The sequence below is a fragment of the Stigmatopora nigra genome, chromosome 1, assembly GCF_051989575.1.
Source record: "Stigmatopora nigra isolate UIUO_SnigA chromosome 1, RoL_Snig_1.1, whole genome shotgun sequence".
In the NCBI taxonomy this organism is placed as follows: domain Eukaryota; kingdom Metazoa; phylum Chordata; class Actinopteri; order Syngnathiformes; family Syngnathidae; genus Stigmatopora; species Stigmatopora nigra.
Genome location: NC_135508.1, coordinates 15952278 through 15976939, shown reverse-complemented (window position 1 = coordinate 15976939; position 24662 = coordinate 15952278). Strand labels below are relative to the sequence as shown.

The window sequence follows — 24662 nt, the reverse complement described above, 5'->3', positions numbered from 1 at the left end:
GATGGATGTTCATACAGCTAACATACATTCTGTACATTATGGACATTTCCCTCTGTTATACTGATGATATACATGGCAGCCGATTATTTGTTAATCATCTACTCAGCTCCATAATGTAATTATAGCTTTGCAGACTTATTGTGTGCTGGCTGAAATAAACCACAGCCATTTTCAAGTCAATTTCTCAATAACTAAATGAAATCAACAGAACTGTGCATCACACGGAATTCCCATGGTTTTAATTCAGTTTCACACCGACAGGCGAGCGTGACAGACACAATTTGTAAAACTGTGTGTGATTATAAATAGAGAGCAGAAGGTCTTCAGTTCAAATTAACTTGGCAGAATAGGACAGCAGTGTATAGCAGTGGTTCTCAAAGATTCAAAATTAAAAGGTTGACTGGATTAAATGTTATTTTTTTATTTTTTACCCACTCCAGTAGATTTTTTTTTCTGGAGGTGGGTACACAGGAATAGCCAGATGGGTAGATTTTTCCTGTTGTATTAAACTGGTCAATAGAAATCATAATGACTTAAAGGACTTTACAAGACCTTTGTCATATGCTCTCAGCAGAAAGAATATTGTTTTAATGGATTTTCTGACGTGCAATAGTAGAGAAAGACATAAATGAAAGAAATGAATTTGAAGTCACTAGTGTATTTTAACTCATTGTCTGTCAATGAATGGGAAAAAAGACCAGTCACTGTTGAGTGGAAGGGAGTGGCAGCGATCATTCTCTGCCACCCTCTCCAAGTCAAAATGGATTGGATGTATATTGCCGTCAATGAAAGCCAATGAGTTCATGTTGACTCTGACGTTGCTACCCAGAGAGCTATTTAGTACTCCCTGCGGTGATATATTTGAGAACCACTGAGAAGTGACGATAGCCGGAAATAGAAATTTGCATCCTTTTCGAGCATTTTTAGACTGCTTCAGCAAAGCCAATGCGGTTACTGCGTCGATCAAATTCTGTGTAGTAGCGGGCAATGAAGTTGGCTCCCAGGATCCAAACGGGACCTGTCGGCGGCGGCACATCCAACCCCCTGAAGGTAGCAATGCAGACCTCGCCCTCGATCTGGGATTGCTGAAGCCACAGTAAAGCATCCATCATCACTGACAGTGGCATAAATTCCCAAAAATGGACATGTGCTATTCAACTCACCCATAGAATATAATCCTCATATGTGAGGGAGTACGCCAGGCCACCAAGGTGAAATGCAATACTTGGCAGTGTCTCTACTGTGTCGCAGTTGACTTTGTACTGATTGAAAATATCAGTTATGGTGCAAAGATGGCAGGGCATTCTAGAGGGCAAATGTTTTCAGCATGAAAGCATTTTGGAAGAGTAAAACAATTAAACTTACACCACTTTCATCAAGCTGTGCACCAATGCTTTTCATCAGAGCAGAAACAGAGGAAGCCGGGCCTGTGATGTAGGAGGAGCCTGTGTCGATCACAGCTGTGCAACCTTCTGCACAAAATATCATTTCTGTTCCCACGGAAACGCTAAAAGAGTCAATGGACAAATGGACAAAAAAAACAGATGTCACGCGTGAACAAGTTCTGTGGCAGTTTATAAAAACATACCCTTTCATCACAACCTCCCACTTGCCCATCTCCTTCGTCTCCATATAATTGAATGTTCCAGTGTAGTAGTTTGGGTCCGTACCACCCAGGACTAGTTCTCCACCGGGGAAATGTTGTGGGTCTCTGAAAACAGCACATTCTTTTTTTTACCTTTTCTTCTTTTTCAAATATTGAACAGTATAGTGCAGTGTCTCTAACATTTTTCAGAACGTAGCACTTGAATGTTGGGCTCTCCAAATATGACAAAAAGGCCCAACATTAGTTCATTGGCTGGCTTTAAATGTACTAGACGTCCAATCCATTTTGGCATTGAGTGGTAAGCAGCGAATGATTATCTCACCCTGACATATGAGGATTCGATTCCCTAGCCAATTCTCCCGGTTCAAATGAATTGGACATGTCAATATCAATGGCAGGCAAAATTATGTTTGTAGGCCAAAACATTCTGAAATAAGTCAAGAAAACATGAATTTCTTAACAAAATAATATTAAAGTGTTAAAAATAAAACTCAATAGTAAACGATGTTGCAGGGGTTGCTGGAACCTATCCCAGCTGACTTAAGACAGATGACACCTGAGACTGGTCGCCAGTCAGCCGTAGGGCACACAGACAAAAACAAAAATTCACGCTGACAATCATAGCGCTAAACAGCAGGAATTGAGCCCGACCCTCCAAAACCAAAGACAGGCGAGTAAAACCTACACCATCAGGCCGCTTGATGTTGATTTTCAACTTGGGAAATATAACTTTCGGATGACAGGGTCCGTTAATTTTCTTTGTTTTTATGTCTACTACTTTTGTTCTATTGTTGCCTCCTTACATTATACACATTGGGCATGGTGTACATTTTCACAGTCATGTAGGATTTTTGTGCCAGCGCACATTTTGGAATTTGATCTAGTGTACTTCCAAGTGTTACTCAGTTTTTCACTGAGAAAACCAGTAAACTACAGGTAAAACAAATGGTCTAGATTTAAGGGGATGTGGTGTTCACTATCATTTTTGAGCACACTCCATCCACTTTCTAAAGCAAACACTTGAACCTGTACACAAAATTCCAGAACATTTCAAAAGATACTGTTGCTAAGCATCAAATGTGAATATTTTGTAGATGACATTGAATACAACTGAATTTCCACAGTAATAGATTAAAATATAGGTTGTTTGAACATTTCATTCAGTCAATCGTTTGTGTGGCTCCAGACGGAACCTGCGTGCCCCTGGTGATACTTGTACCACACCGGCACAGTTTGATCTGGACTAAACTTAAATTCTTTGTGGTAGACATCTTTTGGGCTGGTGCACATACAAACTGGCAAACTCTGTTGCGGAGCAAACAGCCGGTCAGAGACCTCCCCAGAGGGGGTGGTCCCGGTTTGCGTCCGAACTATACTTCTGAAATCAAACAACTTTTTTTCATATTACAGGCCTGCATAGCCACATGCATTATGTGAAATGTTGTTTAATTGGCATCACAGTGACATGATTTGTTTATTTATTTATTTATTTTTAACTCCTGAATTTTTAACCTGGCCATTCCATTTTGTCCATGGATTTAACGATGTTTGCACATGTGTGAGTGTGTCATAAAAATTTTTTTAGACTTACTTTACAATGTAAAAAAGAGCCACCCCAAACCAAAATGGGTCTTTTTGTATATTTGTCTGGACAAAAGAATGCTAACTATGGACTTCCCTGTGGTAAATACGCCCTGAATCTTTTATAAAAGCAAAGTGCTTGAGACACAATCTTTTGATCAGTTAGTCCTATGAGGACAATGGTTGTTTTCTTCTAACCATGACTGAAACAAATGCTGCAAAGACCAACATTTTTATGCCGATATTTTTGTAAGGCTTTTATAATTCCTGGTTGTCAAAACAAACGGTATTTTGACCTTCATTTTATATTTCGCATTACGAAACGATTTGTTTCGTCAAACATACGTTCCTAATGTAATTGTAACACATAACCTGACTCTTATGATATATGAAGCTTATTCATGAATCGCTAAGCCTTAACTCCTTGGGTGCCATTGATTCAGATCCAACCCATTCAATATATCCAATCCATTTTGATAGGGGAGGGGGGTGTCAGCAGTCAACAAAAAAAGTAAATTAATCATAAACATATCTTTTCATACACTAAATGAACACACCTGCTGTAGTAAACAGAGAATACCTCCTCTTCTAGGACATGCTGGGACATGATGCGGTCAAACACAGGAGTGATGCCATCAATAGCCACATTCGGGTAGCCCATGCCCAGGACACCATCGAACTTAGCAAAGATGAACGGCATGGCCGACAGTGTTGTGGCTTCAGCAAACACCTGGAGCACAGGGATTCCGCCCACCTAGAAGGCAGATAAGGAAGTCAAAGTCTTCCTTACAGACATGCATTCTCAATAATATTCGTAAATCACAAAATCTCAAGGCAAACTATAACATGGCGCTTTGAGATACACGTTGGTTCATTCTGCTAGCAAACATGTAAAACAAAACAGTCATAGGTCAAATCACTTTTCATTAGAATGAATGGATTCGTGAATACTCCTTCAGAGCCTTTCCACATAAAACACCGGTGTTGTCATAGTTTTTTAAAAAATAAATAAATACACAAATAGATAAAATTACATACAATGTACCCATCAAATGGTTATTCCATCATGATTAATTCATTTACTTGGCTCTGGAGCATAAACCACAGAAGAGTTTAGCGGAGCTAGTCTAAGACAATTAGACATATATGCATTAATCCTTTTTAACAGCAGACAAAATATATATGCCTTTGAGGATTGTTATATTGTCTGTCAATATTATGAATATTGATTTGTTTACATATTGTATTCTCATTTAATGAGCTAATATATTTATAAATTATTTAATATACAAAGCAGTAAATTTTATACAATATAACATTTTAAGTGCATCGTATATAAATCCTATAGACAGGTCAATTAAAATGGAAAATTACATTGTATTTTTAAGTCTATTTATTAACTTCATGAAAAATTGTTGAGAATTGTTCATGCTGAAGTAAAATCAGCAAAATGTAAAGGGTTTCAGCATTATTAAAGGTTTTAAAATGTCATAATTTTGGAACATCTTTCTCAGTGGTTTCCTTTCTATCAAATTAAAATCAAAAGATGTGGCTGGAGATGAGGAATTATATTTATTTTGTAATGACAGTTTTTACGGCTTTGACGAAAATTATTTTGCTTTAAGAGGAAATTCCATCTGTAACCCTGTCATGTAAAAAAATCACTCTAAAAGATGAAACTATGAAATCTATTGCCTGCAATAACATAGAATGACAGTTTAAAACTGTCTAAAAAACTACTTTAAAGTGTTCCGTAACCAATGTATATTTCTGTTTTTGTATGTATTAAATATATCATATAGCTAATACAAATATTGTATTACTTTTAAAATGTGTTTTTAATTATTGAAATAGTAATAATAGTTAAGAATATAATAACTTTAAAGTTATTATACCTTTAAAATGTGTTTTTAATGATTGAAATAGTAATACAATAATAGTTAAGAATATAATAATTACTGCTTTCCTTGGTATTTTGAAAATAACAAAAATTGTCTTGCTTGATAAAGAGTTAAAGTTTTGTAGTGTTAACTTTTGAATAGCAGTCTACTGTAATGGCCAGTGTCCCTCAAAGAGTTAAGATGAGAGCAAACGACTGATAAGTTAATTACCCTGGGTCGTGAAAACCATTTAATTTTTACTCGTGGATGCTTCCGTATGTGTTCACTGATGATTTAAGGAAATAACTTATTCAGACAATGACAGCTGAGGTTAAGGATTGTTAACTCACCACAACCACATCCTCACTAAGGAATCCCCTGACATTCCCCGAGGCGTATTGGATGGAAAATCCTGTTCCATTTTCCATGTAAGTGTGAGACATGGAGGCATCGTACCTGTTGTGAGTAACTAAAAAGGTCACAGTTCATTTGAGTTGACTAGAGTTGTGGGAACCCTGTACATGCACAATGAAAGCAAATAGTTCTCCTTCTGCACATGTGTGACACTTACAGCAGGCTGTGGAGAAAGGGGAGCAGCTCTGTGAGGGAACCCACAAGTTGGCTGAGCCTGTGTCAAATACTACGTTGAAGAGTTGACCCGGAGAGCCAATACTGATTTCTCCATAGTACTGAGTCTGTGAGAGGGAGGAAGGGGAGCGGTGTGGAGGGGATAAAATCTATTTATGCAACAAATTCCCATGAGAAGTATGAAATTCAACACTGATAGTTTGACACGGACAAAAAGAATTTTTTGAAGCAACCGGGACGGATGCTTGATCTGACATTTTAATTTTCGACGGAGAAAGCACATGGTATGAATTCCTTAACGCTGTGTGAAGCAAAACTGTCTCACATCCAAATAGTTGGTCAGAGGAGTGGGAACAGTTCCGTTGCTGAAGCTCATCTGTTCGAGCTCCGTCAACACCTGCTCTACTGAAACACCCATATCCTGCAGCGTTTCTCTGATAGACGACATTTTCTTTAGGCTTATTCTGGAAAGAAGAGCAGTCAAGTGGGGAAATTCATTCTCGTGGGTCATGCAAAAAATAAACAGCACATAGCCTCGTGCACATTTTTGCTGAAAGAATAGAAACAATTGAACGATTGATGTGGTGATATGTAGCTTCTTAATTCTGAACAACAAGCTATTTTTTTTTAAATAAAAAGGGCAAATCTGGAAACAATTGAACAAAAAGATAATAGTAGTTCTTTTTGGTACCGGTCTGTCCTAAATGGATTATTTGATATGTTTACTCCAAACACAAATTTTATAAGCTATCTTGATTTCTTTAACGAGGGTGGTTAAAAAAGAGAAAAAATCCACCCCTTTTTGAATGCTACCTTTTTTTTAAATGGAAGTTCTACATGACTGGAAATGAAGGGGAACCACTAGTATTGTTTCTTTGTATGTATTATCAGAGCTTTTATGTAACTGCTACATGTTGACAACCTGGTTGAAGGTGTAATGTTTCAAACCTAATGTTTTTTTTTAATTTTTTTCTCCAGGCCAACTGGAAGCAATATTGCTGTCAACAAGTACATAACCTCATCTGTAACTCTGACATGCATCCAAATGAGTCATTGTCTTGGCTTAGGATTCTCTGCAGAGACCAACACTGGTCTGCTATTCTTCTACAACTAAAGTAATTTGATAATATGAGGAAGCACAAATAATGTGATGAAATGGGGAAGTACTATTTATATATGTATAAATATAAATACCTGCCATTCATTCGTCAAAAACTTTGGCTCTGAATGAGTTCAGACATCATATGACTGGAAAATTCAAAGTAAATAAAAGCATTCAATTACAATCCTCTGACCTTCCTGATCCTAAAAGTTTTGGGTTTTTCACGGTGAGTTCTGATCTCATGCAAGTCTTGTTCTAAGGTTGTGTAATGTCATGCAGAACAATACTATTTGGCAAACCACCCTGGGGTGTACAATTCTCTTATACAGAACCCTCGTCGTATAAAGTACCAGGAGGACAGCATTGTATCCTTTAAGCATATTTATTGCCACACCTACCGGTTTGTTGTGTGAAAACAAACAAAGATAGGCAGCATCTCACGATTGTTGCATTCTTTTCAAAACTTAATGTCAAAAAGAAGAAGCCTCTTACCTCCTCAATGAATGGCCAGAGCTTATTGTCAATGACCCGACAAGCAAACATGCCCAAAAAGTCAGCAAAACTGCCATTTTGGAAGGGAAAAAATGCAGCCGGCGAGCGATGGTTGTTGGATGAAGAAAAACAGATTGACTTCTTCTATTAATGTTGAGTCCTCGATTTGCTGAGGCTGTGTTTGAGTGTTCAGGTGCCCCTGGCCCTTTTATACCATTGCCGCCATCCTCTTCACCCCCAAAGACGAGGGTTCCCACTGGGAATTAAGGTGACCACTTGAAAAAGAACTCTGCTCCTCTGGCCCCTCTACTCCCCTCCACCCCTGGCACTTCCCCATTGGTCACATAACCTCTACTGTGATAAAGAGGTCCCAGTGAGAGGTCTGCACTTTGACCTCTTAGATCCCGTTTGCGACAGAAGGCAGGGGGTTCACATGCAGCTGATTTTCGCAGCTGTGGGAGATCTGCCACTTTTGTAGCTAATTAATTCCATTTTGGTAGGTTGGGTGACTTCTGTGAACAGATAAGGATGAAAGGTGGACACCTGTGAATTCCCTGCATGGTTTGAATTGAGATTGTTGGCAAGTGAGTTTGGCCCACGGTGAGAGTATTGTGATGATTTTGGCAATGTTGTACTTGTTTGGATTGCATTTCTTGCTGGGATGCTCAGACCCAACACGGCCAGCACCTTTTTCATTCCAGGCTCCCTCTCTGTGGATTTTACCCCTAGGAGGATTCCCACAGTATCTGGCCTTTGAGACTGCGGTCATGTGCTGGTACTGTACTGACCACCCAGTCACGTAAGGCGATATGGGAGGGTTTCCATCAGCTGTGGCAGAGGTCAGAGGTGAGCCTCAAAGAAAATAAGGTCACTGTGAGCAGACCTTACTGGAGGAGATAGCGTGGATACATGACGCACAAAACTGGGAAGCTAAGATTGACTAATAAGAGTGGCTCATATACTTAAGGATCTCGTGATTAGAAACGCTAGTTAGACTTATACATGATCTTTAGAATTCAATTTCTTGTAAAAGCTTATTGTTGAGTACTATGAATCATTCAAGTCACTGAAAAAAATGCAAAAATATATTTTTACATTTTTCAATGTAAATAAAAATAATGCTGTAGGGGAGTTTCGTTGTTTTGGAAAGTCCGCAAACAGCTACATTTGCTCACGATGAAACAAAAAGGGCTTTTCTGTTCACCATTATAACTTAAAAAAAAAGATGATGCTTAGATTTGTACCACAAGAGTAAATAAGAGTGTCTTTAAAGGCTGAAACAGTTTTAATGTGCCATAAGGGACTTTGGATCACTCCCATTGTAGTTGTTTATATTGTCTTGTTTATTTAGAGAATGCAGCTGGGCAGATTAGGGAGGACGAAAGAACAGATGGAATAGTGATATTAAAAACATAATTTAACATATAGCTTGGTACTTAATGTATCTGCACTTCATATTTAACTGCTAGAGTATTTACTTTTGACAGAGCAGTACAAGAAGCTACAGTATTTTTGTTGTTTCAACTTTCTGAATTAAACATGAAAAGAATGCCAAAAAAAAAACTACATTTTCAATCAATGTCATAAAAGGTTTAAAATATCAAATGTACTCTTTATGTATATTGGAGTCAGTTCAAAAATCTGGTTTAAATTCTTCCTCTAGAATTGCACTATGCTAACCACTTCTGTATGTGTGGAAACAATGTCTGTCAATCCAAAATCAATTTGAATCGAAATGCTTATTGCTCTACGCTAATTAGAAACCTAAAGAACGATTTCTTGTTTAAACAACTTCCACCCCGACTACTGATTCCAAAGTAAACGTCAGTGAACATTCAGTTAACTGTAACCACATTTGTCTGGTTGTTCTTTTTTGTGCCTTTGCATACACACACCAGCAAAATTAACAAGCCAAATCAATCAGTCCAAGCCATATATTTTTGTGTACGTACTACACTTTGACACTCCAGCATTTGAGTACATGTGCTTATGATCTGCTAAATGCTAATTAGTGTTCACTGTGCTACCTTTAAAGTTCAAAAAAGGATAAACAGCTGGAAAAACAGCTCAATGGTGTCCTGGAACTAAATGATGTTTTCAGAGCTCTCAAAGCTCCCACGAGGTCCGTTTAAAGTTGTTTCATATAGCACTTTATAAAACCTGGCTAATTTTGCTGGAATATAAGCCATGCTATTGCGTAATTGGGGACAAGCTTACATTTGACATGTGACCTTTGACCAGTTAGCTAAATAGATACCAACTGGCCATTTTCCCACATTGCTGAGGGAGACCTTAAACGTCACTCCTGTCTGGCCTCACGAGGCCATTCTACTGGTGGCCATGGGAAAAGTGTACAACTCCAGAAAGATAGATGAATGTAAGAAGTAATAATGAAGAAATAAATAAGAGCAACATTTTTCCAGTATAACTATTTGTGCCAGGTAAAGATTCAGTCAACAATCATCTAATTCTTTACACATCTGGACAGCATTATTAGTTTTAACTCTAAGAATAAACAACGACGTGGGCGAAGGTGTTGAGACGTATGTGGGAAGGGGTGTTGAAGTATGTAAAAGACCTAAGAGGAAATAAGGGATTTACATTAAGTGTAGATTATGTGTAAGGGCACTTGTGTATTTTTGTTTTAACTTATTCATCATGAAAAGAGTCAAGTCAAGCAAGACGGTTTTCAAGAAAGTAAGTTTGCACATTGCCCAAACCAATAAATCAAATCCCCACACTGACATAATCTAGTTTTCGACAAAATAATTTTAAAATATGAATAAAAAGTACAATTTGTGTAGGCAGCAAGTCGTAGCTGGAGCCTTAACACTGACTTTGTACGCTTCATATTCATATTTGAGAAAATAAAAAGATGCATTAAATAAATGGTTTTTCCAACAGGGTGCAGCATTGGATTTAGAGAGCACATTTCAAAGGAGAGAGAAAGAGTAAAGGAGAGAAAAGAGAGTGAGAAAAGAGTGAGAAAATAGAATGAGAAAAGAGAGAGAAAAATGAAAAAATTATCACCTGTAATTTTTCAAAAGACAATTTGTGGTTATCATTCCAGAAATAATGAGACAAGGATGCAGGCGGACCTGTTTGAGCATCATCTTTCTGACAGTCTAATGCTTGCTATTAGGTTTGTAATATTTTTCATTGATTCATTCATTCATGTCCCGAACCGCTTTATCCCCACAAGGGTTTTGGGAGGGTGCCGGAGCACATCCCAGCTGATTTTCGGGCACAAGGCAGGGGCCACCCTGACTCTGTGGACAGCTGATTGCAGGGCATGAGGAGACAGACAATTATTTATGCTTACACACATCTAGATGACATTTAGAGCGTCCAATCAGCCGACCATGCATATCTTGGAATGCGGGTGGAAACCGGAGTACCTGCAGGAAACCCACGCAGACCCAGGGAGAATAAGCAAACTCCACACAAGTGGACTGACCTAGATTGGAACCCAGGACCCCAGCCAGAACTGTGAGGCTGACACGCTAACCACTCATCCGCCAGGCCGCAGGTTTGAAATACACTATTGTAAAATAAATGTAAATAAACATTGTAAGTATAGCTGCCTGCCTTTATATGAAGTGGTCATCAAGGTAAAGTCCCCCTTCTTGAAATGTATACTAAATAGTGTATAGTATATCCCTAACATTAGTATGCATGGTTGGAACATGATCATTGTGCTTGAATAGAAAGGGAAAAATGTACCTTGTGCAAAGTATTCCACAGTAAAGTTAAATATAAAAAAGCTGCGAAAATGCTTAAAAAGAAATAAACCTAAATAAATAAATGCTAATGTACAATATACTTAATTGTGCTCAGCAAACGAGTTAACAGTAACTAACATCCATGAACACAACTTATTGCATTCTGGAACATAACCGCACGAGGGGGTAGCAGGAAAGAGAAATAATATCTAGTACAAACCTCGAATTTCGAGGAGAAGACATCTGAATTTATTACCAATAGACCTATGGTACCAATGTCCAAAAGAAGGAACTTTATGACAAATAAAACCACAATGAATATCAATGTTTTTTTCCCTCTGTCATTGCATCATTCCTTTTATATTCTATCATCACCATTTGGTTATGAAGACAGGGATTGGGGTTCACCCCCTGAATGGAAAAGCCAAAGATAGTAAGTAACATTAAGCAATCAAAACAAAACCTCAAATGAAGAAGAACTGCCAAGTAAGTTTCGGAGTAGATTCAGTAGATATACTCAATTGTTTTAAACAATTAGATTTTCATGCTTTTTTTAAAGGTTCACATTAACACCTCACTGATTCTACTTCTACCTTTTTTTCTTAATCATTGAACCCATGTAGGCGGTGTGGCGGTGAGTGGTCAGCGCTTCAGCCTCACAGTTCTGGGGTCATGGGTTCAACCCAAGGCCGGAGTTTGTTCTGCCTAGGCTTGTGTGGGTTTTCTCCAGATAATCCAATTTCCAAAAGACCCCCCCCCCCCAAAAAAAAGAAAACATGCATGGTGGCTGGCCACCTATTCAGGGTGTCCCTCACCTTTTACATGAAGTCAGTTGGGATAGGCTCCAGCACCCCCTGCAATCCTTGTGAAAATAAGCAATTCAGGAAATGATTGAATTTACTCACATAGTCCCGTTATGAAATAAATTCCCTTATGTGAATGGATTTTACAGATATAGTCCATTCAAAACACAAAAATGAGAAATGACAATACTATTAAAACGAGAAGTATATTAACAAAATAAAAAAGTAAAAGATGTAATTTAGAATGTCCAATCAGTCTACCATGAATTGAACGTTTTTTTTCGTCAATATAATGAGAAAAAAATTAAAACATGCATGTCGTTGGAATGTGGGAGGAAACCAGAGTACCTGGAGAAAACCCACACAGGCCCAAGGAGAACACACAGGTGGACCACAGGATCCCAGAGCTATGAGGCCGACATTCTGACCACTCAAACCGCCGGGCCGTAATGTGGCAGTATTGAACATTAAATGTATTAAAATATATTAATTTGCCTCACACAATTCACTGTCAGTGGCGATGAGATTGTGAGTACTTACTTACTGGCGACCAGTCTAGGGTGTAGTTCACCTTTCGCCCAAAGTCAGTTGGGATAAGCTCCAACACCCCGTGACCCTGACAAGGATTAGCGTGGTGCAAATGAAAAACAAACAGTTGTGTGAAAGAGTGTTGAACCCATGATTTAGTTATTTCAGTCCTCAAACCTGGCAGATACTACATGTCAAACTCATCATAATAACCAGTACTTTAGCATTTGTGTGAACAGTTTGTACCTCGACAACATGTCTGGCATTTTTTCAAATGATTTGCGTCAGTGAGAGGCTATTAAAAACTCGCTGTTACCCTACAACAAATATAAAAGGACATGAGGAAGACAGGAAGAAAGAAAGAGTACATCATCATGTTAGAGTCACAATATAGAGATGGATAAATGTGGTGATCATTCACATGACAAATAGGAAAGGTAAAAGTGGCACAGCTCATGAAGCATGAACTCTCCCCGCACTTAACATTGTGATGAAATGGGATGGAAAGCTGCCTTTCATACAAGCCTATTCAGGCCACTGCCCTCATAAGAGCCCCAGTTTCTCTACTTCAGTAGGAACACAGAGACTCTTTTTTCTTTCCCTGCAGTGACATACGTTTCTCACCTGACCCCCCATAGCATCTTTCACACAAGACAACTATTTTTTAGTAGAAAGCATCATGCTCAGACTTATCTCATTTTCTGAACCGCTTTATCCTCATTAGGTACATGGGGTCTGCTGGAGCCTATCCCAGCTAACTCTAGAACAGAGGCGGTGGACACCTTGTGTCAGTGGTCAGCCGATCGCAGGGCACAAGGAGATGACGGACAACCACGTACACACACTGACACTCATAAATGGAGGCAATTTAGAGTGTCCAATTAGCATTCCATGCATGTTTTTGGAAATGTGGGAGGAAACCAGAGTACCCAGAGTAAACCCACGCAAGCCCAGAGAGAACATGCAAACTCCACACAGGTGAATCAACCTGGATTTGAACCCCGGACACCAGAGCTGCGAGGCCGACGCGCTAACCACTTGCTCCACCGTTTGTCCATGCACAGACTTGTAATTTATATTATGTACATGTTTGTGTTTATTCTACATTTACACACACACTCAACCTATTGAATGTAGTCATGTGAAAACTGTGATTTAGGTCTACAGTCAACAAATGTTTACTCACTTTATGTGTAATCTCAGTCTTATAAAATCACTCTTACCCCTAGATTTACGGTCCAAGCTTACACAATTGGCGTGGGGAAAATATGCTAAGTTTATTTATGTCCTTTTCCGAAGTGATGAGGTCGTGTAGATCGTGGAGGTGTTCGGGAGGTGTGCATGACGCCATAAAGAGAGGTAGGAGCACAGACTGACAAATTCAGAGGCACGTCGAGACAAATCCTAGAGATAAGAGCAAACAAAGGTCGTGAGCCAGGCTTTAGTGTTAAGATATGCGAGGGCAAGATAAAACTGACGGAGAAACCAGACAAGTTGAATGAGCGACAAAGGTAAAATGTCCACTGGCTATTTAAAGGTGACTGATGTTGATTACCAACAGGTGTGGCCACTCACCCCGTCTGTCTCCAACCTGTAATCATGTAAGACCCTCCTTCACCTGCACAATGGAGGTCAGACATCAGGAGGGTTGGACAGAGGCATCCACAACAAGTACCATTCATTCATTCACAGTGAATGAGTGGTTAGAAAAGTCCAGAGTTCAGTCACCGGTGGGCTCCGACCTTCCTATGTGGGTTTTCTCTGAGTACTCAAATTTCCTCCCACATTCCAAAGACATCCATAGTAGGCTGATTGGGCACTCTAAATTCCCCTTAGGTATTAGTGTGAACATGAATGGTTGTCCCTCTACCCGTACCCTGCGATTGGCTGGTCACTGATTCAGGGTGTCCCCCACCTATGGCTCGAATCAGCTGGGATAGGCTCCAGCACCCTCTAAGAAGCGGTTCAGAAAATGAATGGATGAGTAAATGAATGAATGAACAACCAATAGTCGGACTCGTGTAATCCGTGTCAAAGTGAGTGGGAGGAGCGTTGACAGGCAAGAAGGCGGGCGCATGCGCACTCCTGTCCACTCGCCCTTCAAGACTGGCGCACGAGGAGATGGGATGAACTTGTGCTACCTGCCAGCTGTCAGAAACTTTAGATCTACTTTGAAAAATCTCTTTGGGGTAGATGGAGAAAGAGTTTAAGTTGAGGAGCTAAGAAGAGCAGCGACAGATCAGGGAGCGGAATAGGAGACGCTGCGATTAGTTGTTTGTTGTTCAAGAAGCGTAAACATCAACAAATGGGCTTCAAGTGTCGGGACGTCATCAGCACACGATGGGAGCCGCGGAAGGAGACTCGGGACGCGGCTCAAAATGGATTATCTTGGGATGACAGTCAAATTTTGTGAACTTTCTGGAAGGGTTGGAAGTACCACTAGGCTATGCATCAACTCGCTTGTTGTTCCTCTCTCGCCGGAACCAAGGATTTTAACCTGAATCCGAGTCACCATGTCCAAAGTCATCCAGAAGAAGAACCACTGGATCACTAAAGTGAACGAGTGCGTCATTGTGCGAGACGCGTGCGGTGATCTGAAAGTAGAGGTGCGAGGTGGGGCCGAAAATGGACAGTTTGCCTATATTGGACACGTTGAGGAGGATGCACTCCTTTACCAGGGCAGCAAAGTCAACGAGGGGGAGCTCATCCTGGAGGTCGATGGCTTCCCCGTGTCTGGATTACCCCTTTATGACATTTTAACTGTGATGACAAGCAGCCAGGGTCCTGTCACTTTGAGGACTGTGCGTCAAGGTAAGAGAGCAACAAGTCAGCAAGAAGCGTGCGAAAAGTGAAAGCAAGATGAATTATTGGATTCACAATTTCCAAAGGTATCTATGGCCCGAATACGACGGGTGGAAATAATGACCTAAAGCCCTGCGAGTGAAGAAACATTGGCATGTGGGTTCCTCAAATAGGGATTTGGGGGAAAAAATCGGAATTCCACTGCACTTTTGAAGTCATACAAGTTGGACAAGCCACCTTATGCCGCCTGATTTTGGGTTTGATTCCCGCTGAGTGTGATTATGAGAGTGAGTGGTTGTTGGTGGGCAAACTATTCCAGAAATGGCCGTAGTGGGTGCAGGTTTCCATTCCAACCCATAAAGAGGACACAATTTCATCAATCTGGTGTTCAAGTGCAATCAGTGAATTGCAGTCAGGTGCTTCTTGTTTTCTGCAGAAATCTCATTGATCAGAGTGTCTGTGGTGGATCGCTTGGAACAAAAACCTATGGCGGCCCTGGTTTAGGGTGTAGTCCGCCTTCCGCCTGAAGTCAGCTGGGAAGACTCCAGCAAACGGATGGATGATGAATGAATGAATGAATGAATGACCAAGTTGGACATATAGAGACACACAGACATCACCTCTCACTTGTCAAACACATGCAGGGCCATGCATAAGGCCAAAAGTGGACAGTATCTTGAGGGTCTTGGTGTTCATCCCAAAACGTAATAGACATAGTCAACCAAACACTCTACTTGGAACAATAGTGTTATTTTTGTCTTCATACGGCAACACAGGATGTTGCTGTTCTTTGTTCTGTCAATTACTGTTGATGGGAAGTGAAGGCTGTATTGTTTGTGAGAGCCAGGCTGCTCCTCTGGGCAGACTCTTATTTGCGTGCTGGATGACCCATCGCCCACGGTCTGCTGCGTCCACATCTGTCTAAGAGACGACAATGCACATGCTAACTGCTCATTTCCTCATCTCTTGCCATTTGTGTCTTTTTTGTTACAACTCAAAGAAAATAAGAATGTTGCGCCATGGCTCAGCGGTTCGGGGAGTTTCAAAATTAGGCATTTGTCCGTGTACCGCCCGCCATCCAGTCCCACACAAGACCCTCATTCAACTTGTCAGTGCTACATCTGATAAAGCTTGCAGTCACTTAGAGGAAATCATTAACAAGGTTGCATAAGAGTTTCGGGTTAGTTTCGACTGTAATATATGTCTATAATTGAATAGTTCATCCAAGAGGCAAGAAGAGATGGATTTCAACAATTTTGCTGTCTTATTAATTGATTCCTGACATTGCAAACTTGGAGTATACCCTGATCCATCCTTGCTGCTTTGTCATTAGCATCCTGCACAAATCATCAGTTCGTTCCAGTCTCTAATTAGAAACGCAAAGTCTTCATCAACTCTTCTCTCTTTTGCAATCTCAAACAACTCTTCCATTGTGCACTGGACCCTTTGTGTTCCAAGATCTCTGATTAAACCTGATGAGGGGTTGTTTGAGCTATGCATCCCTTTTTCACTGTACAAGACTGTGGCTCGTGTTACATGAGCTTCCTTGCCAATGTGAGACAATAATGTTGGTGTGCTTGAAGGGGGGGAAGCACTGCAGGTGTGTGCTCCTACAGAGGAATGCTGGACGAGAATCACATGAATGAAGTCTTGGAGCATTCTATGGGATAGGCTGTAATAAGTACACACACTAAGGTCTCAACTCTGGACTTTACTTATCACTCTGTAAACAACACTTGACGTTAGGAACTAATCAATGGGATGTCAAACATTTATTGTCGCATTAGAAGGGCAACATTTTTCTCTCTGACGTTTTCGGAGTTTGCCATTTGTTCCCATTGTGTATCGCGTGTGTTGTTTATACATGTTCAAGTGAATAGTGGATAGGTTTATGATTTTGTTGTACTTTCAGAGATGTTTGGACTTTGACCTGCTTGCTTAATAGCCTTTTTTTAAATCATCAGCTGAAGAGTTCAAAGGTTCATTTTATATTTTTGGTTTGGACCAGATTATAGTTGTGTTGCCCTTTTAAAAGAAAAAAGAATGTTCCAACATTGTAGTTTTCTGCCAAGTGTGAAGCATATTGTTTAAATTTAGTACACCAAAAGGCACTGAGACAATGACAAAAAAATACAGCTGCTACCTCATTTTTATCCACACGAAACACGATTTGAACACAACATACAGTTACAATATAACGAAATAATAGTTTTTTTAATAGCTATAGCAATGTCTTTAATGTAACATTGCCACCTAAACCGCAAAGTATTTTCTGTACAAGCTACATCACAGCAGTGCACAATTTTGCTTCAGAGATTTAAGCATTATTTACGCCAATTACTTGCTACTCAGGCTGTTCATCAAACGTAAACAAATGCTTTCTCAGCAGCGCAGTGTCAATTTAAAACATTGCAATGTGTTTTGATGTTTTATAAGGAGGCTGTTATACATATATATATATATATATATATATATATATATATATATATATATATATATATATATATATATATATATATATATATATATATATATATATATATATATATATATATATATATATATATATATATATATATATATATATATATATATATATATATATATATATATATATATATATATATACACATACATACATATACATACATATACATATGTACACTGATGGTCCTTTATATTCTTGGTTTAGCAAGTAGTAATTCACTTTTTAAATGCAAATCATTAATTGAGCTCAACTGTATATAACTGTCTGAATCATTTGTACTCACAAGTCTTGTTGGCGCTTGACATTCTTCGTAGTGTGTAAACGCTACACCTCATCTTCTAAGGAATCTCTTCTTAAAACAATTTGACAATTTATTTTCTTTTTTATCTGTCCAGAAAGGCACCTTCATATTATCTACTTTGTTCCATAAAATACACTTTTTGTTGTTGTTAAAAATAGCACTTGCGCATGAACAGTAATGCACCCATCTAGTCATTCATACAACTTACTGTCAGTTATTGAGTATAAATCAGTGTTCTCTTTCTCTTTTTATGCTTTACTAAGAAATATGATCGTAAATTAGAAGAATATATTACATATGAGTATTTTACAAGCGCAATTAGGAATATCTACCACATATGATAATTTTTTACAGCGACCTATGGCTTCTGAAATGTTGTACTTTCCTTCCAATATGATATGTAACCTCTCAATATTATAAGTGCTCCAATAAAACAAGTTCAATGTACAGTTGGAAAAATAGCCACAAAAAAATACACATTTTTGTCTCAAACACTTAAAGTAAAAAAGCTTAACGTGACGAATATATACATATATGTATATGGTCTAATGCCATCAACACCCCATACCAGGTGTGCATAATTATTAGGCAACTTCTTTTCATGAGGAAAAATGGGTCAGAAGAGCGACTTGACAGGCTCCGAAAAGATAATAATAGTTATATATCTTGCGGAGGGATGTTGCACTCATAAAATTGCAAAGCTTCTGAAGCGTGATCATCTAACAATTAAACGTTTAATTAATAAAAAGTGAACAGGGTTGCAAGAAGCGTGTGGAAAAAACAATGGTGTGCCATCAGGGGCTTCAAGGTCTTCTCTGCTGGCCTAAGAAATATCTGAATCACAGACTGATGTTAATTATATTTTGTCTATGAATACTTATGAAATAATTACAAATTGTCTGTTAGCTTCCTTACATTGCTTTCCCCCCTGGTTGCACTGCTTTCATATTGAAGCATATAACCAATCACGTTTCAGCCATTACTTGTTGCCAGGGTCAGAAATCTGCCTCAAGGCCTTCACAATCAGTTCTGCAGGCTCTGCTGCATTATACAAGCGTCGATAAGACTTTTGCTTTAACTGATTAGAATTCAATTTGGTGACACCAAGGCCTTCTCGCAGACGTAGGGATACGTCGTTGCCTTCTCGCAGGTATAGGGATACGTCATCGCTTTCTAAACCAGGACCCCACAGCTGTGAGGCTGACGTGCTAACCACTCAAATCGCTGGGCCGCCTAATTTGAAATATGCGGAAAAAGCTTCTTACAAATTGTCCTTAAAGATTTGCCTCACCTGTAATTTACTCTATAAGTTATTTTTGATTTCACTCACATGATTTTTTGATGACGTTGGCACACTTTTATACTGGAGCACCAGTATAATTTACTAGATAAACTAAATTTCTTACCATTTAATAGGGTTGACTATCATTAAAGATATCTTGGCATTACCCTGTAAACACAACATAATGATTGCTTGGTATAGAATGTGTCTTTGAAATAAATCTCAAATTAAAATAAGTGATCTCAGATTTGTGAGTTATTTACTTCAACTCAAAAGGGAAATCACTTTCTTTCATGTTGACAGAATACACAAGTAAACATTCACGCTTCTAAAGTCACACCACCATTCTAGCACACACATCATAAGAGTGTTTAGCAAGGATAAATGGATGTTTAAGCTGCGGTCCTCCTAGTTTCACACATCTGGAAAAGATTACGTACCATTACGCGTTTCTTTTACATGAATCAGTTCTATTTCAAGTCTATTTTTTAGGGTTGTGTGGTATATGTTGGCACTAATTACACCTTCCTTTCGATGTAAATATAGTGTAACTTTTAAGTCTTTCAACAGACCCTCTGACATTGAGATGGATTTAAGAGCTTGGGACATGCTTGTGCGTATTCTCATTACTCCAGTTATTTTTCATTCAATTGATAGCAACTGGATAATTGTGGTTCCTGAGAAGATATTTCCCAGATTTTTCAAGTTCATTTAGCAAGGTTTTAGGGGAACCCATGCCCTTTTCAATCAAAAGATTTTTGTTCCCAAAATTATTTATGTATGCTGCTGATAAAATTTATTTGCATCAACACATGGATATCTTTCTCTATAAGTGTAGATGAGTAGAAAGGTTAGCAGACGATATTTAGAGGATTTCTGAGTTGATCTCTGTCCTATCCACTGTTTCAATCTCTAGAGATTCAGGTTGTTCATAAGCCCTTGAGAGGCTGACCTGATCCAGTCCTGCTTTACGAGTGTATTAAATGCTTTATATACTATCATCTGACATCCTTGTGTTAACGCTGTCACTCTCTAATCTGGAAAGAATGCTTGTTGTATCAGGGCAAAAGATGAAGTCATGTAACAGAGCACAACCTTTTAGTAAAACAACTACATATACCATCCATAAAATATGAATAGAATAGCTTCAAAGACTACGATTGGCTGGCCTCCGATCCAAGGGGTTCCGCCGCCTCTGTCCCGGAGACAGCTGGGGTAGGCTCCAGCACCCCCGGCGACCCTAATGAAGATAAAACAGTTCAGAAAATGGCATAAGAACGTCAAAGATAACTGCTTTTTCATTTTTAAAATTACTTGTACAGTATGTAAAGGAGCTACTTGCTCGGCACTTATGTGGTAAAAGGCTAAACAAGCATACGGTATGCCCACTTAAAACAGCTGTTCCGATTAAATGTTTTGACATGAAACACCTGATCGGAATGGATCACGTCACGTGAAAACAGTTCACCTTTGATCATCAGTGACAAGGATTTTAATCAAAATTATTAACAGGTCTGCATATAATTCTGGCTATAGAAGGATGTTTTGAAAAAAAAAATAAGAGTTCACGTGCATATTCAAAGGGGATTGATGTGTGTCAAATAAACAGCTGTGTGCAGCCGGAATTCGTTTGCATAATACCCATAAGACCTTTTCGCGTTGCAGCACCCTGGCAACTACAGAAGCTCCCTTTTGTTGCTACACTTTCTTTTGTCTTTAACGCAACCACCATAACAACTAATGATTACTAGACCTTTTTGTTTCCCTCTCACATCTTCAACATGGAAGCGCCCATTCCTGGAAACATTTGTCATAAGTAAGGGTCTGCCAGGCCAATATTGTGTATGTCCTTAGGCCTGTGTGACCACGCACAGACACAAGCACAACCCCCCCACCCAGATACCATCCACACAAACACATATCCACAAATCTACCATAATCTGACACATGCCTGTCCTTATAAAATCAGTGGCTGTGTGTCTTCAAGCTGTACTGCAGTAAATGTAGACTATCAACGGGTCTAAAATATGGTCAGTGTTTTAGAATCTTATGAAATAATGGATGGCCTCTTCTCTCAAACCATGACAGTTGATCAAATTTTAATAAACTCAATATGGACAAAAACAGTTTTTAAATGTTTTATTTTATGGCTGCCTAGTGTCATTTTAGAGCAGAACCTTTTTGAAAGAGAGAGCCATAAACAATACCTGTTTTCAAATGTTATTCTTGAGAGCCATAATCACAATTTAAAAGTCAAAACAAATGCAATTTTTGTTGTTGTCATTTTAACACTTTTAAAGTTCAAAAAGTATCTGAATACTTTTGACAACATTGTTACGCTTTTGCTAATCAATGAATATAAATCAATAGGTTCAATGAGTATCAATGAGAGAATTAATGCAGAAGACAAATGAAAAAAAAAATCAATGCCACAGTGACGTTCCTATTGGTGCGTTCGGGACTCTTTTCTTCCACCAGTGGTTTCCATCTTTTAACCCTATCCAGCCATCAAAAGAGCCACATATGGTCCCCGAGCCATAGGTTCCCTACCCCTGTTCTAGAGCCTCAATTAGGTTATATGTTGTTGCTTAGCGGGTATATTAGCAGTAAACCATCACTGCAAATGCTTAAATCAGGCCATCATCATGTAGCAGAAAATCAAAAGGAAAGAGGAGTGTATTTTTAAAGCTGTCAAATGATAAAAGTGTTTGATAAGAAGGTGCTTTTCCATAAAGCTTCAGTCGTACGATGTATATTATCATCTGATATGGTTACTAAATCTTCTAGTTTATCTGCCGTGCCAATATTCCCTAGAGATAAGTGTTGTTTGCATCATGCCATAAGATTCCGCTGAGTAAATTAGAGAATTTAGACCAAACCTTTTATTCGGGTGGACTGTCCAACATTCTTACAATAAGAAAGCCTTTAAAAGACTCTTCTTTCCCCCACGACACTTTTAACCTGAATATTTTTTATGTCGAAGCATTCGTAGATTGACGTAGCACTGTACTAGTAATGTACTTTGTATGCTTTGACCTGTCGTTGGGAATAATGTTGTGATATGTTGCAGAAGTGGGGACTGTCATCTAGGGACTGATGTGTTGCATTTATAAGGAATGAGATAAGCCATTTTGATTGGCCTTAATTAAAGCAGTTGTGACCTTGTCCCGAAACTTTTGACTGCAGTGTAGTTTCCACTTGCTGACACTGCATTCAGATTAACATAAACAGTTAGTACATGCGTTTTATTGTGAGAATATCACGTCCAGCTCATTGTTTGTGCCCCTGGAGATGACTTAGGGAGAGGGAGATTTTGTGTTGGCATCAAAGGAGCAGATGACATTTAAGTGAAGCAGTCAGATAGAATTGATGGCATCCTCTGCAACCATTGCCTTCTATCTTCAATAATGTGTCATGGAGACATAATTTCCATTTGGTTCACATAGTTTTATTATTCAATAATACATTAATAAACAGGGAGACAACATAACCAACAAATGCAGCCTCCTCCACCCTTTTTCCTTTCAAAGTGACTAAACATTTCAACCTCTACATTTCTTATGTGACTGCCTTTTTTCTCTCCCCCATCTTTCGGCCTGCTCAAATAATAACAGAGAGCGGAGAGAGTGTTCGGCATGGGTTACTCTAGTTATATTTAGAAATGAACAGATGCAGCGCGCTGGAGCGGAACGTGCCGCCTCTGCTTTTCTTGCATGCGTGCATGAGTGCATGCGTGAGTGAGTGCCCGTGTTTTTCTGACCATTTTGTCATACCAGTTTCCCATTATGCTCTGCCAATTCTGACTCAGCAGCCCAGCGGTGAGGAAATGGTTCGAAAGTGAGTGTTCTAGATTGATAAATAGTTTGTAAACTTGAAGTGTAAACCGACCTCCAAAAGTATTATACCCAACAAATACCATCGGTCTTAATCGAAATCAAAACATGATTTTATACCTATAGGCATATTCAGTACATTTTCATTTTTTGTCACATTAGGTACAGTTTACACACTAACATTAAATTGGTGGTGAGACAGGGTCTTGTTTTCATTATAATGTCTTGTACATACACCTTCAATCAAATACTATGCAGAAATATATATATATATATATATATATATATATATATATATATATATATATATATATATATATATATATATATATATATATATATATATATATATATATATATATATATATATATATATATATATATATATATATATATATATATATATATATATATATATATATATATATATATATATATATATATATATATATATATATATATATATATATATATATATATATATATATATTTGTATTATACTACTACATTTAATACCACTGAAAAATATATATCATAATTAGCACATCTTTTTTCTTCAAATTTGAAATGTCAATGTTCTGTGTTCTTATTCAATTATGAACTTAATTTCAAAGAAAATGTGTAGCCGACTTTGGTGCGGGCTTGATTCCCGCTGGTGACGGTATGAGTGCGAATGGTCATCGGTCTCTCTGTGTGCCGTATGGCGGACTGGCGACCAGTCTAGGGTATAGTCTGCCTTTCTGCAGCTCTTTCCAAAAATGTGAAAATCATCTTCTGTTTTGAGATTTTTTTGTGGATAGGGGGAAAGGATGGCCCGAGTGGTTACTGCGTCGGCCTCCCTGCTCTGGGGTGCTGGTTTCAAATCCAGGTCAGACCACCTGTGTGAAGTTTGCATGTTCTCACCGGGCCAGCATTGTTTTTTTCTGGGTACTCCAGTTTCCTCCCACATTCCAAAGACAAGCATGGTAGGCTGATTGGACACTCTAAATTGCTGAGATGAAGGAGAAGGTAGTTGACCTATAATGAATGAATTACCGGAAGTGAAAAGAAAATGTAATTATAGATTGTCTCTTATTCACTTGTGGATATAGAGTAATAGTGCAAGATTATTGAGACAGATTTGTGGGTATAAATGTAAGATACAGAATAAATTAAGAAGGGAAAACAGTCTTTTTGTGCCATTTAAGATTTTTTCTGTAAATGGTGTTGCAAACCCACTGAAGTGGGATTTGGATTAGAACCAAATGAAAGCAGATGTAGGTGTGGTTGTTTATAATTAGAGAAGGAGAGCGAAGCGGGCTTTCAACTCTCTCTAAGATTGTTATTTTTTCCTCTTCACTCCCTGGTCACTGTGCCATCCCACGAATAGCAGAAGTAACGCGGCAGGTTTAAATGAGGAAGAATCGTTATAATTTGCATCATTTTATCTGTAACAATGGAGGCAATACCAGGATAATGAGTTGAATTCTGAAAAGAAAACATCAGCTTTTTGTTGGAGGAACATTATTTCTGTAATATGGGTATAGAATAAGATCCCCAGAACATCCACTTTACCAAACATCTCAGTGTGAAGATTGGATTAGTTGTCAAATGTATCCCTGTGGATGTTCACCCCTTTTAGACAAATCAACACTTGCCGTAGTAACCGGAGACT

The 24662-nt window shown here is 38.7% G+C and overlaps 2 protein-coding genes across 13 annotated transcripts in view; one reads left to right on the top strand and one right to left on the bottom strand.

Moving 5' to 3' along the window:
- Positions 1 to 224: 224 nt before the first annotated feature.
- ren (renin) lies at positions 225 to 14085 on the bottom strand. 3 transcript variants are annotated; one of them, XM_077726777.1, is made up of 9 exons: positions 13526 to 14085; positions 5981 to 6119; positions 5639 to 5762; positions 5418 to 5536; positions 3745 to 3941; positions 1589 to 1711; positions 1366 to 1507; positions 1164 to 1262; positions 225 to 1085 (listed from the first exon to the last, which is right to left on the bottom strand). In XM_077726777.1, exons 2-9 carry the CDS (start codon positions 6101 to 6103, stop codon positions 924 to 926), a joined length of 1089 nt encoding a protein of 362 aa, XP_077582903.1. In that variant the 5' UTR covers positions 6104 to 6119; positions 13526 to 14085; the 3' UTR covers positions 225 to 923. The 3 variants fall into 3 exon arrangements, 2 of the variants coding, with proteins under 2 accessions (XP_077582903.1, XP_077582896.1); XM_077726770.1 differs by lacking the exon at positions 13526 to 14085 and adding an exon at positions 7250 to 7567; XR_013327676.1 differs by lacking the exon at positions 13526 to 14085 and adding an exon at positions 7250 to 7567 and having other exon boundaries at positions 1027 to 1085; positions 1164 to 1305.
- Positions 14086 to 14399: 314 nt separating this feature from the next.
- The window catches only part of LOC144200340 (membrane-associated guanylate kinase, WW and PDZ domain-containing protein 1-like), a 76995-nt gene continuing 66732 nt past the window's right edge, over positions 14400 to 24662 (top strand). For all 10 annotated transcript variants that reach the window (XM_077723016.1, XM_077722939.1, XM_077722865.1 and 7 more), the window contains exon 1: positions 14400 to 15113. In XM_077723016.1, coding sequence (XP_077579142.1) covers positions 14816 to 15113 — 298 coding nt within the window. In that variant the 5' untranslated portion in view covers positions 14400 to 14815. The remainder of the gene's footprint in view (positions 15114 to 24662) is intronic.

Excerpts from the sequence above, each read along its gene's own strand:
- ren (XM_077726770.1), bottom strand. The coding sequence starts at position 7,326 with ATGGCAGTTTTGCTGACTTTTTGGGCATGTTTGCTTGTCGGGTCATTG. Across the intron at positions 1,508-1,588 it reads TGGGAGGTTGTGATGAAAGG|CGTTTCCGTGGGAACAGAAA; the intron begins GTATGTTTTTAT and ends TGACTCTTTTAG. Across the intron at positions 1,086-1,163 it reads ATGAGGATTATATTCTATGG|CAATCCCAGATCGAGGGCGA; the intron begins GTGAGTTGAATA and ends CTGTGGCTTCAG.